Genomic DNA, 14,883 nt, shown 5'->3' on the forward strand with positions numbered 1-14,883 from the left:
GGCTACTGGAACCAATGCTAATTTATCAGTCTGTAAACATATAGAGTGTGTTGACTTCTCCTCTAACCTCATAAATCTCATAATTTCACAGAATCTCTCTCTACTCAGGGTTTCCACACGAAAAGGTAGGCCCCAAGACACACTATTGTTGTCCATTCATACATCAATATTATGAACAGAAGTTAATTATTGCAGCATAGAGTAAAATAGTTGAAATCTGGAAGTGCCTGAAATAAATGTAAGGCACACCAATAAACAAAATTATAGTATTATCATAAAGGGTTCAGTATGAGCACTATGGGTGTTACAGGTGAAAGCTGGAAAATATCATAATCATTGTGCAAAATACATTGTTTTTCAATATATTGTTAATACATTCCAAATATATAAATTTTGTGAAAGGAAATGTTGCTCCAGTCATTTTGACCCCTCTGGGTGTTCTACTGTTGAGAAAGTAAGTTTTTATATTTCATAAACATTCAGTAAGAATTTCATGCTCACAAGCAATCACCTTGTAGGCATCTGTTTCAGGAATTAGGCATTTTGACTACTGCTTCACAGTATATTTATTCACTCACGAATTCTGTTGCAAGTAACCCACTACAGTTCAAGTGGAACAGTGGTATACATAATTACAATACCAGAAGAAAAATGACCATTATTCCACATTAAGGTTGTCTATAGCACTAGAAGGGGTGCACAGTGCTGCCACCAAAAGTTTTAATCACTTAGTTAGTGATATAAAATGTGTAATAGACAGCACAACTACATTTGAAAACAAATTAACGAAGTTTCTTTTTCCCAATTACTGCTGCTCAGTAGAAGAATATCTATCTATGTAATCTGTTTCCATCAAGGGCTTATTTTTCACCCTGATGGATGTAGTTGTTAGGCAGTCATATTTTGCTGAGGATGCAAACAAGGGTTTATATTTGTCTCCAGCTGCTGCAGGCAGCATATCTTGATACAATAGAACCACTAGACCTGTTCCACTCTTATTATCTGTCACTTGCACTACTACTCAATCTGGAGTAAGTTTTGCACGAGTGGAAAGATTCTAATAGCTACAGTTCAGGACTTGTTTGTTTAAATTTTAGGCAAATGATGGCTCTCTTCACTGACACTTTCCAACTTTCGGCTGATATTTCTATAATTTAGTACCGTCTGTGTAGTTGGATGAAACACCTACATGTTATGTCAAACTCCTATATACAGACTCGCTCAAATACAGACTTGCTCAATGGAGATCAGTGCCACACTTTATTATTGTTGCTATTGGTAAGCTATGAGATCCTTTGATACATTTTTTGCCAATTTTTTCATGTGAATTTCCAGTATAGATCTCCCATCTCTTAATATTAGTTCTGGTGTTTAATTTTGAGTAATAAGGACCATAATCCAATGTATTTATTTCAAGTTTCATGTGCCATATTATTACAAATCTAGTCTTTTGCTGTCAGTATGGTTGGTCTTGAAGAGTATTGTTAATAAATTTGACATTTCGTTACTGGATCATATTAAAATACATAAATATTGTCTCTAGTAGCTGATGGTTCAAACAATTGCCTTTAAAATTAATCATAACACTCAGTGCAGTACAGTATTATATTCAGAAATTCCTGTACGGAGTAGGAACTATCAAGCAGTCATGATTTCAACGTATGTTTGAAGAGAATTCTATCGTCAGTCAAGAGTCATTGCATCAATGGATAAGTCATCTAAAATTTTAATGGCTGATACATTCATACATGCACTCCTTTTCGTGCCTCAATAAGGTTCAGGGACACATGGACTGTAATTTGTCGCAAAAAGTAGACTCCTTCCCTGTCTTTTTGTTGCTGATGAAGGTGTTTCAACTAGTTTTGAACAGCTCTCATCCTCCTCATTTCATTTACTAAAATCTGAAAAGTGTAGGTATGAGTGAAACTCAATTATTTGCCAGGCAACTGATTATTCAAAAAATAAAAAGCTGTTACCTGATAGTTGGAGCATATGAGATCCCTGATGTGGACATTTTCTTCTTTTCATGAAATAGATATTTAATTCCAACATAGTGTTTTCAATAGTTAGGTTCATCTCCAGTCACAATACAGGTAAATATTTATTGATTAGTATCCTTTAAAACTTAGTCTTTTGTGTTAACAAAGGAATGGTAAATTTTTCATTGTTTTTGTTCAACAGTTTTTGTCTTTTGTGTTTGTAAGCCGTGTGTCCTTGTTTAAAGGTTGGTGAGCAAGTAAACACTCTTACTTGTCAGTAATTAAAAAAATGAAGTACCTTATATTACGAGAAATCTGTAACAATGTATACACTTCATTTTCACAATTTTTCTGTGCTTGTTGTGAATGTGTTCCTTATTTTAAGAGTTGATATCTTGTGATTAAAAAAATGGAATTGTATTTTGTATTTTTGGCACACTAATAATTTTTAAAATTTGTCTGTAATTTCTTTCTCTTTTTAGGTCAGGCATTTTATATCAGATTGAACACATGATGAGCTCTGTAACTGATCGATTTTACCTACAGGATCTTTCAACCATTGGAGAAATGTTATTCATTAGCACAAACAGAAATGTGAAAACATTTGCAATTTCAGCAACGCTATTGGGTCTTCTACCTCACACAGTAATAAGCTTCTTGGACAAATGGGGACAAGACATTGTTAAATATGATTGGGTAATGATACATTTTATCCATTCTTATTACACTATGTAGTTCCCTAATTTACATTTGTCATAATTGTTTAAAATTTTGCATTTTATTTTGCAGGTGAAATACCGTGGTGACATCATCCCTCCTGAGAGTTTTATGATGGAAATATTAGGAAATCATGTCACAGCCCTCTCATGTGAACTGTCTTCTAGCCTTAATATGTCACTGAAATATTTAACAAATTCACTTGTGACTTTTATCACTAAACATATACAGTAAGTGACATTATCACAGTTATAATTCCAAATCTCTCATTGTGTGAAGTGCAGCTATTATATTGTCACCTTTGTCAGATAAACACAAGGACAACTCAATTAAATTTCAGTATTTGGAGCTGGTTATCGTTTACTTCCAAGTACACTCTTTTGGGTGTTATTGAACAGTCATCTTCATGTGAGTCAACAAATACTGATGCAGCATTTCTGTGTTGTGCTGTTTATTAATGTATTGTATGTAATTTGTATATTGTTGATGAATGTAATAATGAGACTGACTGTGCTGTTCAGTGACATGATCAGCACCATCAATGGTCAAAGTGCTAAACTGAGCTGTCTGATGGCCTTGGCTTTTGATATTTTGTATAATTTGTGCTGAGAGCAGACAGTAGAAATAACATATTTTGTGTATTGTGGAACTGATAACCACTGACATGGTTAATATAGTTTTGTAAAATGCTTATCTCAATAGAATCGCTACAAATGGAACCCGAAGAATGTTGCTGTAACCAAAATTGGTGTTCGGTCATATTTCTCTTTGCACTGCTCTTTTTAAATTCTGTATTGTATGTTTAAGTATCTGTATTACCATTTGTATTATTGACTGGTTGTTCCATGCATGCATAACTGAATTCAATGACTTCCAAATGCAACGTACAACAGTACTCCAACCATTTATTTCATTTAAGCTAATGTTGTGGCCCTACATCACCTTCCACATGTCGGAGATCAGCAAACAAGTATTTACAGTACAACGACTGTTTGCAGTGGGTGATTTCAACTTATAATGTGTGTGTTCTTACGATAAACCGGATGCCCCAAAGAGCCATCATTCCTTTGCCAGCTGAGAATGTCCAGGAATTTCAAACAGTGATCTTTTTCTGTGTGTATTTTGAGCTGGGTATTCTGATCAATAGAGTTAAGATTCTATTAGAACTCTATTCATTTCCATTCTCCATGATGCTGTACTGTGAAAGTATCAGCAGAGCTCCAAAACAAAGGTTCATTCAAGGCCTCTCCTCAAAGTTCACTGCTGCAAAAGTTGGCCGTGTTGGGAGACAGAGGACTTCCTGTGGTGTTTCACTCATCTATTTAAAAAAATCATGTATAAACATGAAATATGTTGAGGAAATTCCATACAAGAACAAAGCAGACATGCCTGCTGTAAATGTATTGACAAAGACCCTGTAGGTGGAACTGCTGTGAAAAGCAACACCATATCAAATCTAAGTAAGTCATTGGCATTACATGGATTGAGTTCCATTTACTACATGAGCGAAATTTACAGTGTGCTTGTCCACAGCTCATGGTCTTGTGGTAGCGTTATTGCTTCCCATGCACAGGGTGCCGGGTTCAATTACTGGCAGGGTCAGGGATTTTCCCTGCTTGGAGATGACTGGTTGGTGTTGTGTCGTCTGCACGTCATCATCATTTATCCCCATTATGGTCGGAGGAAGGCAATGGCAAAACACATCTGCTAGGACCTTGCCTAGTCGGAGGTGAAGGTCTCCCACATCGTCCCCTACACTCCTCAGAGTATGGGACCCATCATCATCATCATCATCATCATCATCATCATCATCAATAAATACTGCAGTATGTATAGTTTGTTGGTCATTGCTAACTCATCTGAAGATGACTGGCAAGTGTCAAGTTGAAATATGGTGCTTGAAAGAAAGCAGCTGTTGGCTGCTGTCTAGAGACTTCATCAAATATTCAGGAAAATTTAAAGCTCAACAATAATGACAATTTTTATTCTGTAATTTTACATGGCAAAATCTGTAATTGAATTTGAGATTCAGTGATGATGTGTTGGTACTTGAATATACGCTAGTAATAAGCGTTTCTCCTATTCTCAGTTTAGTTGTAAAGAAAACAATACAATTTTAAAACCAATCATGTGTAATTTCTTGTGTAGTAACTTATTGATATGGACAGTATGTTTAATTTTTAATGGATATAACTTTCGCCTTTTTGTATCTCATTATAAAATGCAAATACAAAAATTTCAGTATTGTGTAGTGTGTGCATCATCAGGTAGTCAAAACATTAATAACTGTGGGTGTGAAATCATTTCTTCTTTTCTATTATTAAGTTTTCTGAGCACTGTAGGAGTAAGAGTGGTAAGGGATTCAATTTTTGACACTTAGTATGACAATTAAGTCTGGGTCGATGAGAGGATAAGTAATATTTACTGCTTTGTTTGTTGCAGGAGATGTCCATATAAAGGAGATCTGCAACGTCAGGGTGCAAAAATACTCATGCCGCTGACACTAGATATCCGCACAGAATATGTTGTGCGTGAAGTTCTTCCAATTCTCGAAGATATTGATGGTCCAAGTGATAACGAACAATTTTTAGTTCACTGTTACACCATTGTATTGGAGCATTGTGAAAATCTAATGAAACTGGTCGACCGTCGCATTAAAAACGGGGAGCAAATGTTAGTTCAATAAATATGTAGTTATAGTATTACTCATCTCCCCCCTCCCTTGTGTGTGTGTGTGTGTGTGTGTGTGTGTGTGTGTGTGTGTGTGTGTGTGTGTGTGTGTGTGTGTCCTGTTACTTTTTCAGAGGGTCATAGATAGAAAATGTCGTACATCCAGGATTTTTTAAAGAGGAAAAATATATGAAAAAGATCAGCTAAAATGTAAAAATGAAAATAGTGATGACAATAATAATTATTAAGCATTGGAATATGAAATTTTACAAGTTAAATAATAGGCTAGAATTTGAGGTAGATGTTGGCAATCTCCTCTACACAGGATACATCATGGCATTCTCATAGAAGGATTTGAGAAAACCATAGAAAATACAAGTCAAGATGGTCCGGTAAAATAAACAAACCTGAATGCTCTTCACTTGAGAAGTGTTTCATACTTTTAAATTCATCCAACTATGGTAATTTCTTTCAGATGTGAAATCTGTGTAACTGGTGTTATGAGAGAGCTTTTAGGGTAATTTATATGCAAGAACTTTAGAGTCAGTTTATAACAAGAGTCAAGGAATGATCATAATCTTCATTCTCCCCTTTCAGTGACTTTACTGTTTGCATTCCTGGCATTGTCCTCACTGTATTCTGTAGTGTTCTCATTTTGGTTTGAGAAACATATACCTTACCTGCAAAGAACCTATTCTATCCCACTCTAATAGCATTCCTGTATTATCTATTGTGATCTACAACAGATGGTTTGATAATTCTGTAAGCCATGCCCTTGTCCAATTAGTGCTTTCTTTTTACTTGAGATTAGAGTTCTTTTTCCCCCTGAAAGTTTTTGTTTTAAACAATACATTAAGATTTTTGTGGTTTGTAATGTTGTATTGTGAAATTTAGAATTTTTTCGGTTACTGAGAGGGTAAATTAATATTAAGGGCAGCAGTTAATGTTGGGTTTGTGGTTTGCAATATGTGGCAATCATTACGTCTAATAATTTGTAGCAGCATGTATTGAATTAGATCTCCATCACTTGCTCAATTGAAAGTATTAAATTTAGCCATATTGTGTACAAATAAACTACTAGTACTGGAAAATGACGTGTCGACACCTGTAGGTAGGTGTGAAAAGATACCACGTAGAAAATGAAACCCTTCTTCCACCATGAAAGTTTGATTATTAATTTGCGATTGATATATAACTTTAAAGGTTGGTTCAGACTCGGTGGCACATTAGTGAAATGGAATGTCAACGTCAAATATCTTTTCATGAAATGTGAGTAATGAATTTCACACTGACTATCAACATCATTTGAAAAATTTAACTGTTAAAATAATTGGAAAAATTTGCCCATTGAGCATTCTTAGTAAGAGTATGATGTTAAGTCAGGTCCCAGTCATTATTGTGCATGTAACTTTCTGTTTAATGTAAAATTATTCCAGCCACTCTAATTTTGCTATTCATAAGTCAATTGAAGTCATCCCCGTGATACAAGGAAATGTTGTTATTTTCGTAAAGTAACAGATGACAAAAGCGCTTTTTTCCAGCTTGATGTTACAGTAATGAAGGCAGTTTGGCTCCCATGTTAATATATAAACAATAAGGACCTATTTTCCCAGTGCAGTGTGTTGATGGATGAATAGCACAATCTCGTGGAAGACTGCTCTCTTATTTAAAAATAAATAAATAAATAAATAAATTGTGTAGTTAAACTCCTTGCTTAAAATGACATCTTCTTTTTTAGGTTTAGCATTATCTTTTAGGTTCTCAGTTAACTATACTAAATGCAATGTTTAATACATGTAATGTAAACCAACAAAGGGAGAAAGGTGGAACATAAGTATCCTCTGTTACATGATACCATGACTTAAGGAGTGTAGATATAGACTTTTTTCAAGATACCAGAGAAAAATGCACAAAGAATGACCCAAAATGAAAATACATTATTGGAAAGAAAACCATTGTAACCAAAAAAAAGGATACACCACCATAATCCGAAAAAAAGTTATAAAGAAAGTGATATTTTCTTCTACTTACCAATATTTCCCAGTGCTAAGATCAGTGCTCCATCAGTAATATCACTTAAAAAGGTATAGGATCTATAGCTGTGCTGTTACTTTCCTATTTTCTTTTTAAGAAAAACAGTATTGTTGTAGAAATTTTATTCTTGTAAGTAGAACTTAGAATTTCAAGCTTGCTCAGATGAATCCTAAAGTTGGAGTTAGGGTATATATAAATTACGGTCACTGAAGGTAAGATTTAAGAGCACAAAGAAAACCGGTATTGTGTGTGCTGACTCACCATGGGGTCCTGTGCAGCTATGTGTACCTGCAGATACATGCAGAAAATTACTGGTTAACTTACCACTCAAGGTGCAGAAGTACCAGTACATCAGCTGCTTTACAATATGTGTCAAATGATTTAAGAAAACTGCTTTCCAAAATAATTTGATTATTTTGCATCTTGAACCATTTGTGAAATATGGTGGATGTTATGAAAAGTTAACACTCACTGCATAGTTGTGTGTGGCTGGGCAGATGTAATTGAGCTATATGTTATCTATTTTATTGAGATTGGAAATAGAAATATATGTCACCCAAGTTAAAAAATAATACTAATATGTTAGCTACATACCATACGTAGCAATGTATGACCTAAAGTGAACCGTATGCGAACTGATGTTGAATTGTACATTGCAAACCATTTAAATTGTTTTCAGTGGGTTACATAATTTCGAAGTATTCTCAGTAGCTATGACCATTAATGGGAATATGGGCAGTTCACCATGTGACATTATAAGATGTGAGTTTTTTTTTTCCCCCAATTAATTTCTTTAAAGTAACCTGTGCATGAACATACTGCTCACCCAGGGTATTCTCTTGGCCATTGGCTGTGCTCAAATCAGCAAAAAGTGTTTTCAGCTAACAGTTCAGTGGCTCTGAGCAGCTGTCAGTGCTGGCGCCTGACTGCCACTATGTGTTTCCCCATTATTTATAACTTGAATGTTCTTCCCATCGCTTGAGGATGATTCAAGTTGTCACCCAACATGCCAGTAACCTTCTTTCTTTGTGTTCGAACCCTAACACCTGTTAAAACTCTACATTTTATTGACTAAGCTTGTATGTACAAGGGCTGTTCAAAAAGTATCTGACTTTTATTTATAAAATCAATCTTGATTTAGATACAACTGTCTGACCCTAGTCACCTTAAAAGTAAGTCCCATTCAGCTTCTACAGACCTCTCCCAAGGCTGCTGCCACTGCTGAAAACATAGCTGGGAAGCTTCTTTTGATATGGTGTGCAGCTGCTCTGTGAAATTCTGCATACTGTCGTGCCTGTTCAGAAATATGGTCCTTTTGAGTCTTGGGAAAAGCCAGAAGTCACTTAGTGCTAGGTCAGGGGAATAGGGTAGCTGAAAAACCACAGCCTTGTTGTGTTTGCCCAAAAAACTCTGAATTAGTTGCGAACAATGAGCTTGTCCATTATCATGGTGAAAATGCCAAGCGTCCATCGCCCCACAAGTCTAGCCATTTGACCTCACTGCTACCCAAAGTCGATGCAGAACCTCTTGGTAGTACTCTTTATTGATATTAGTACCTTGTGTGCCATATTCATGATGGACCATGCCATTAGAGTAAAAAAAGATGGTCAGCGTGAGTTTCACATTGCTGCAGAGTTATGTCGCTTTTTTTGGGTCTCTAGGGTTGATGGAAGCTTCCTTTGTGATAGCTAGAACTTTGTTTCTGGATCGTACCCGTAACCCAGGACTTATCACCCACTAGTGATCACTGTATCAAGGAAGTTGGAATTACTGTTCACAGTATTCAATGTGGATGCCCAACCAAAGTTGCTTCTGATGTGCTGGTAGCAACTTTGGCAAACATTTTGATGAGATCTTCGTGAGGTCCAAATGTTCCATTAAAATGGAATAATGGGTTCAGTACTAATTTTAACCTCCTCCTGCAAATTCTCTGATCATGATTCGTCTATCTTGCATCAACAGGGCCCTTACACGATCAATATCATCATCATTTGCAGATGTTGAGGGCCTACTGAATGTGTTTCACTCTTCACTAATGAGGGGATATCTTTGAAACAGTTGTACCATTCTTTTAACTGTGTGATACCCATTGCTTCGTCCCCAAACACTTGTCAAATCTTGTGGATTGTTTCAACAGGAAAATTAAGCATAAAACAAAATTTGATGCAATAAAATTACTCCGCTTTTTCTGTTATTTTGTCCACAACACAAAATCCAATGACTACCACATACATGTGTTGACTTGTTAGTGGCTAATCTGTGACTGGTTGTTTCCCTGGTAGGGAAAGAAATCATGTGTGTGCACTATGTATGCTTACAAACATAGAGAGTGTGCATGCCCTGATACCATCCTTGGTTTTAACTGTAAAAAAAATAGGATCGGATACTTTTTGAACAGCCCTAGCATGTAAGGTCGTGTTTCCCCTGAAACAGTAATATTTTGATCTGTTTTTATAAATGCTAGTTTTACATACCATTATCCATGGAGCAGGATTTCAGCCTTGCATTTGAGAATTTCTGATATTTTCAGTGGTAGAGGGCTTTCATATGGTCTGTGGAACTACTTGTTAAGTCTGGGTAAATGTAATTCATATTGTTTTAATTGTGGCTTACTGAAAGAACATTAAATTGACACTCTGAGTTCTCTGTGGATGTAACTTCGTAGATTATTCTAATTTTTGCTAACATTAATTTGGATTTCAGATTACCAGCTGATGAAGTTGCATTAATAGAATGCCTTAAATTTATTGAAGTTTTGTTGGAGAAACCTTATGGTATAAGAACGTTAAACAAGTTCTTTTTTGAAGAAAGTTCAAATCATCCATTTTTGGACTTATTTCAATTTGTACCAACATCGCAAGGAACTCTGTCAACCACATATGTAATGTTTAGTCTCAGGATGTTGCAGAAAATGTGTGCTGGAGGTAAGAGCAGAATTTTGCCAGCTTTTCTTGAATGAAAATTTTCTTTCTGGAAGACAGAAAATATGGTTTACATTATGTACAATGCAGACTGTGAAATTTTCATTGAGATGTTGGAAGTGTATATTTGGTTTTGTAAATGTATGTTAATTTTTTTGTATGAAGCATTCTAAAACTTCATTGCATCTATGGCAGTAATGCAAGAGTCATTTCCTGCTACTAACTGAAACATTTGTTGAGGGGGAGGTAGCAGGGGGGGGGGGGGGGTGACATGAAGGAGATGAGAATGGAGGAGGAGAGAAGGAAGTGAAGATGGAAGAGGAAGAGACAAAGGTGGATGCAGAGAAGTTGTATGATGGAAAGAGGATAAGAATATTTTGTGCTTAAAGCGACTGTGAAATTTAATGAGAGAGTTGTAGATGTTGAAGAATAATAAAGTTGTGGTAAATGCTTGTAGAAGTAGTTGCAAGATTACCCTACCTACCTAGTAAATCCCACTGTATTTACATAAATGATAATTTATAACAATCCATATGTTCAAAAATGGTTCAAATGTCTCTGAGCACTATGGGACATAACATCTGAGGTCATCAGTCCCCTAGAACTTAGAACTACTTAAACCTAACTAACCTAAGGACATCACACGCATCCATGCCCGAGGCAGGATTCGAACCCGCGACCGTAGAGGTCGCGCGGTTCCAGACTGCAGTGCCTAGAACCGCTCGGCCACTTCGGCCAGCTAATCCATATGTTACTAGCAAAATATATGTGCCTCCATAGCAGAGGCTGTGAATACACATGTGGTGTCGGTCACCTTGTAAGGTTGCCATTTTAAATCATACTGGAGAAATGGAGAAAAAATTTCATTTGCCAGTCACTGGTCAGCAAGGAGTGGCGTGGTGGTGGTGGTGGTGGTGGTGGTGGTGGTGGTGGTGTGCACACTTAATGATCACCACACACTAGACATTGACTGTAGTTAAATTTTGAATCTGTCTGCAGTGTGCCATAGAAAGACGGCATGTGAAGCTGTTGATGGTAATCTGTCCATCACATAAAGACATTCAGATAAGTGAGGTGCTCTCTTGGAGTTATTCAAGAAGCAGCAGCCACTCTTTTCTCCGATTGTTAACATCAGCAGGACAAACATAATATTTAACTCCACACATACACTCTTCAAGTCACCTGAGTTGTCATATACATGTGACACAAAAATGCAAATGCAATGAAGCTTGCTCCCCCCTCCCCTCCCCACTCTGGGGCCTCACGGCCAACAATTTGGGAAAACTGCCAACTTTCTATTGTAACAATAAAAAGGAAAAAAATACATCTGCTTAGAAGTTTAACTTTAACCATAAAGGCCATTACATCTGATTTGAAATGGTCTGAGAAAAGCTAATTGTGGAAATTTCAATGATATATGAAGTTGTGAAAATGACTGTCACTATACTTGATAAGAGAGTATCTGGAAATGTAATATCAACCTGTCATTTTCTTTCTGCCTCTTGTGACTGATGTCAATGGGATGTCAAACCCTGATCTTCCTTCATTTCTTGTTGCATTCTTTCGCATGATCAAGCTAGACGATGTAGGTGAGATAACAGCCCACTGATTTATCCTGGGTTACCACTGAAATACTCGTAGTGACTATCTTTGCAATATGGAACACAAAATTTTGAAAGTTTTGTATTCCTTTACATTGTCAGTAATGTCTAATAATTATGACATAACTTTTAAAAGATAGGAGCTGTAGAGATTGATTGACTTATATTTCAAAAAAGTGACACATTAATATTATAGTGGGAAAATAAAATAATCACTGATTATTTGGGGTTTTCAAGGAATTTAAAACGTATTACATTTTTAAATTGCAGAATCTCCAGCCCACACCACACTGTACTCAAGTGTGAAAGGAGTGATAGGCACTTTCTCCGAAATCACCAAGGTGAACAGTGCAGTTCTTCATGGCTGGCTGATGCATCTGTTAACAGGGCCTAGCAGTGATGAAATAGCGGATTTAGCAATGCAGCCAGTCGTAATAATGCCAAGTGTACAACCAAGTTCTACACAGGCTACACAGCCATCCACAAACTATGCCCCGGCAGATTGGAAAACACTGTCTCCCATGGGAGATTCACTATCAGCAGGCCAGTCATCAACACCTCAGAACAAATCTTCCACAGATGCAGCTCCACCTGACCCGGATGTCCCAGCCACAACTGAAGAACAAAGGAATCTTGTGAAGGAAAATTATACGCTCCTACAAAGTCTGTGTGCCTACTTTGTAAAAGAAGACAGGTAAGTCAGAATACTTACTCATCTTGGGTTTTGTTTGTGGTAGTGATGTTGCTATCACCACCTCTCTTGGGTGATAAAAAAGGAGATGTATAATTCCTCTTTAGGGCAGAAACTTTATACAAATAATAATAATAATAATAATAATAAATTCTTATTATTGTGAATATGTAATATCCTTATATTCCTCATTACTTTGTTGAATATTTCTTTCATAAAAATTAAACATTGAAATAGTTTAGTGTGAACGACTTTGGTTATTGTTCTACTAAGTTTCGGGTGTGCAGCTACAAGAATTCTCCTTCTTCCTCTAATATTTCGGCTGTATAACGTTCAGCCATCTTCAGAGTGAGCCACAAGACTGCTGCTCCAGTGCAGCTTCGTCCCTTTATACTCATGTACCACGCGTTATACAGCCGAAATATTAGAGGGAGAAGGAGAATTCTTGTGGCTGCACTCCTGAAACTTCATGGAACAGTCTTTACGCCGCCAGAATCTGAAGATTCACAACTTTGGTTTTGCTTTATTTAATACTTACATTTCAGTATTTTTATTTATTTATAACAGTAAATTACTATGCTATCATAACTTACGTGGTCATATTTAACATTGTTAGTATGTAATCTTGTTGCATGCTCTTGGAGTCTTCATATCGTTTAGTAGTCTTGTATGTAGAGTACTAAAGAAATACTGTCTACAAGTTATATTTTGCAGTGGTATATCAGAAGACGTTGCCATAACTTTATTAAAAGCGCTAATAAAAGTTACATCTACATTTTTGACATCTCCTTATGATGGCCAAGGTTTTGCTGATCTTATGGTCACAATGAGGACACTTGCTGAAAGTGGCACTGGAAATGGATTCATTCTGCTCTTCAAAGCTGCTACGGATTGGCTTGACATATGGTATAGTATTCATCCTTTATGTTACTTATTGGTTTGCGGGTGTGAGCATGCGTGCGTGCGCCCGCCCGCACGCACACACACTCACACACGTGCACACGCTCTTCACACTTAACCAACTTAATATTATTTATATTTTGCTTTCAGCAAGTCTTATTTAAACCTCTGGGAAATACAACAAGTGTTAGAAAAGGAACAATCACCTCTGAAGCACAAAGGAATGTGTGAGGCAGCATGTGGTATTATGAATTTTATGAGCTGTGTTTTTGAGGCAATCAGCCCTCCAAGCCTAGGACTGCAGAATCAAACGCCTTGGGATGATGATATGACATCAGATAGAGAGTCTGACCTCATTGAAGACATGGAACCAGAAGACGATGAAAGTGAAGAAGATGATTCTGTGAGTTATAGAATAATCTTTCTTCAGTACTTTAAAATTTCAAGCTTTGTATGGAAATTAATTGGTAAGGTAATAAAATGTATAATAGGCATGGAACAGTGTGATTATGAAGCAAACTACACTACATCTTGATGCTGCTGGTGTGCTGTACCGCCAGGGACAATTATTTGGGGAACCACAATTCTTCTTCTTCTTCTTCCCTGTGACTTTTCCTTTGCCTCCATCATACCCCTCCCCTTGACCCCGCCTCACTCCTGTTCTTCCCCTAACCCCCATGTTACTCTCCTCTCTCCATAAGTCTTCTATTAGCCTCACTTGGCAGTCCTCTGACTAATTGTAACCTGAGATCAGTATTGGAGATCAGAATGAGACTGAATAAATGTGTCATAATCCTTCCTCCCACCATGTCAATGGAGAATGAAATACCAAAAATGTATTTTAAGGGCGTATAAGACTGAACACCTCTCATGTGGAAGTCGTTAAAAATGATTTTGTGTTTTATATATATAATATATATTGTGTTTTATATATATAATATAAAATATAATTTTTTCTCATCTGCCATATTTACCCAATTATAAGATGAGGTTTTTTCCCGAATGTGCCATTCGAAAAATACAGAGTTGTCTTATATGTGTAGATTAAACCTTTGCTGCTGAGAGCAACATTTTTGCGTAGTTTAATAGATTATTATAAAGATCGTCTTACACTTACAAATGAAGGTTTGACTATTTATTTTGAAGAATTTTGAGTGATTGAGCATAGCAATGCTTTCATCGAATAGGCTCGAGGTTTCTCAATGCGCCAAAGCACTCGATACAATATCAACCTTACTTGAACAATCATCTGACTGTCGACTTGCAGTGCTAGTGCAAGGGACATGCAAGAGACTATGAACTATCCACTACAACAATCTGCTAAAAAATTGATGGGTTTGTGAAACACAGGAGGAAATAGCATTAAATTC

At 36.5% G+C, this 14,883-nt stretch overlaps 1 protein-coding gene across 1 annotated transcript in view; it reads left to right on the plus strand.

The window, feature by feature from the left end:
* Positions 1-14,883, plus strand: part of LOC126470301 (protein purity of essence) — a 475,244-nt gene that overhangs the window by 183,136 nt on the left and 277,225 nt on the right. The window contains exons 22-28 of the mRNA XM_050098072.1: positions 2,462-2,675; positions 2,769-2,926; positions 5,139-5,369; positions 10,104-10,324; positions 12,193-12,616; positions 13,328-13,519; positions 13,664-13,916. Coding sequence (XP_049954029.1) covers positions 2,462-2,675; positions 2,769-2,926; positions 5,139-5,369; positions 10,104-10,324; positions 12,193-12,616; positions 13,328-13,519; positions 13,664-13,916 — 1,693 coding nt within the window. The remainder of the gene's footprint in view (positions 1-2,461; positions 2,676-2,768; positions 2,927-5,138; positions 5,370-10,103; positions 10,325-12,192; positions 12,617-13,327; positions 13,520-13,663; positions 13,917-14,883) is intronic.

Source organism: Schistocerca serialis, chromosome 3, assembly GCF_023864345.2.
Source record: "Schistocerca serialis cubense isolate TAMUIC-IGC-003099 chromosome 3, iqSchSeri2.2, whole genome shotgun sequence".
NCBI lineage: Eukaryota > Metazoa > Arthropoda > Insecta > Orthoptera > Acrididae > Schistocerca > Schistocerca serialis.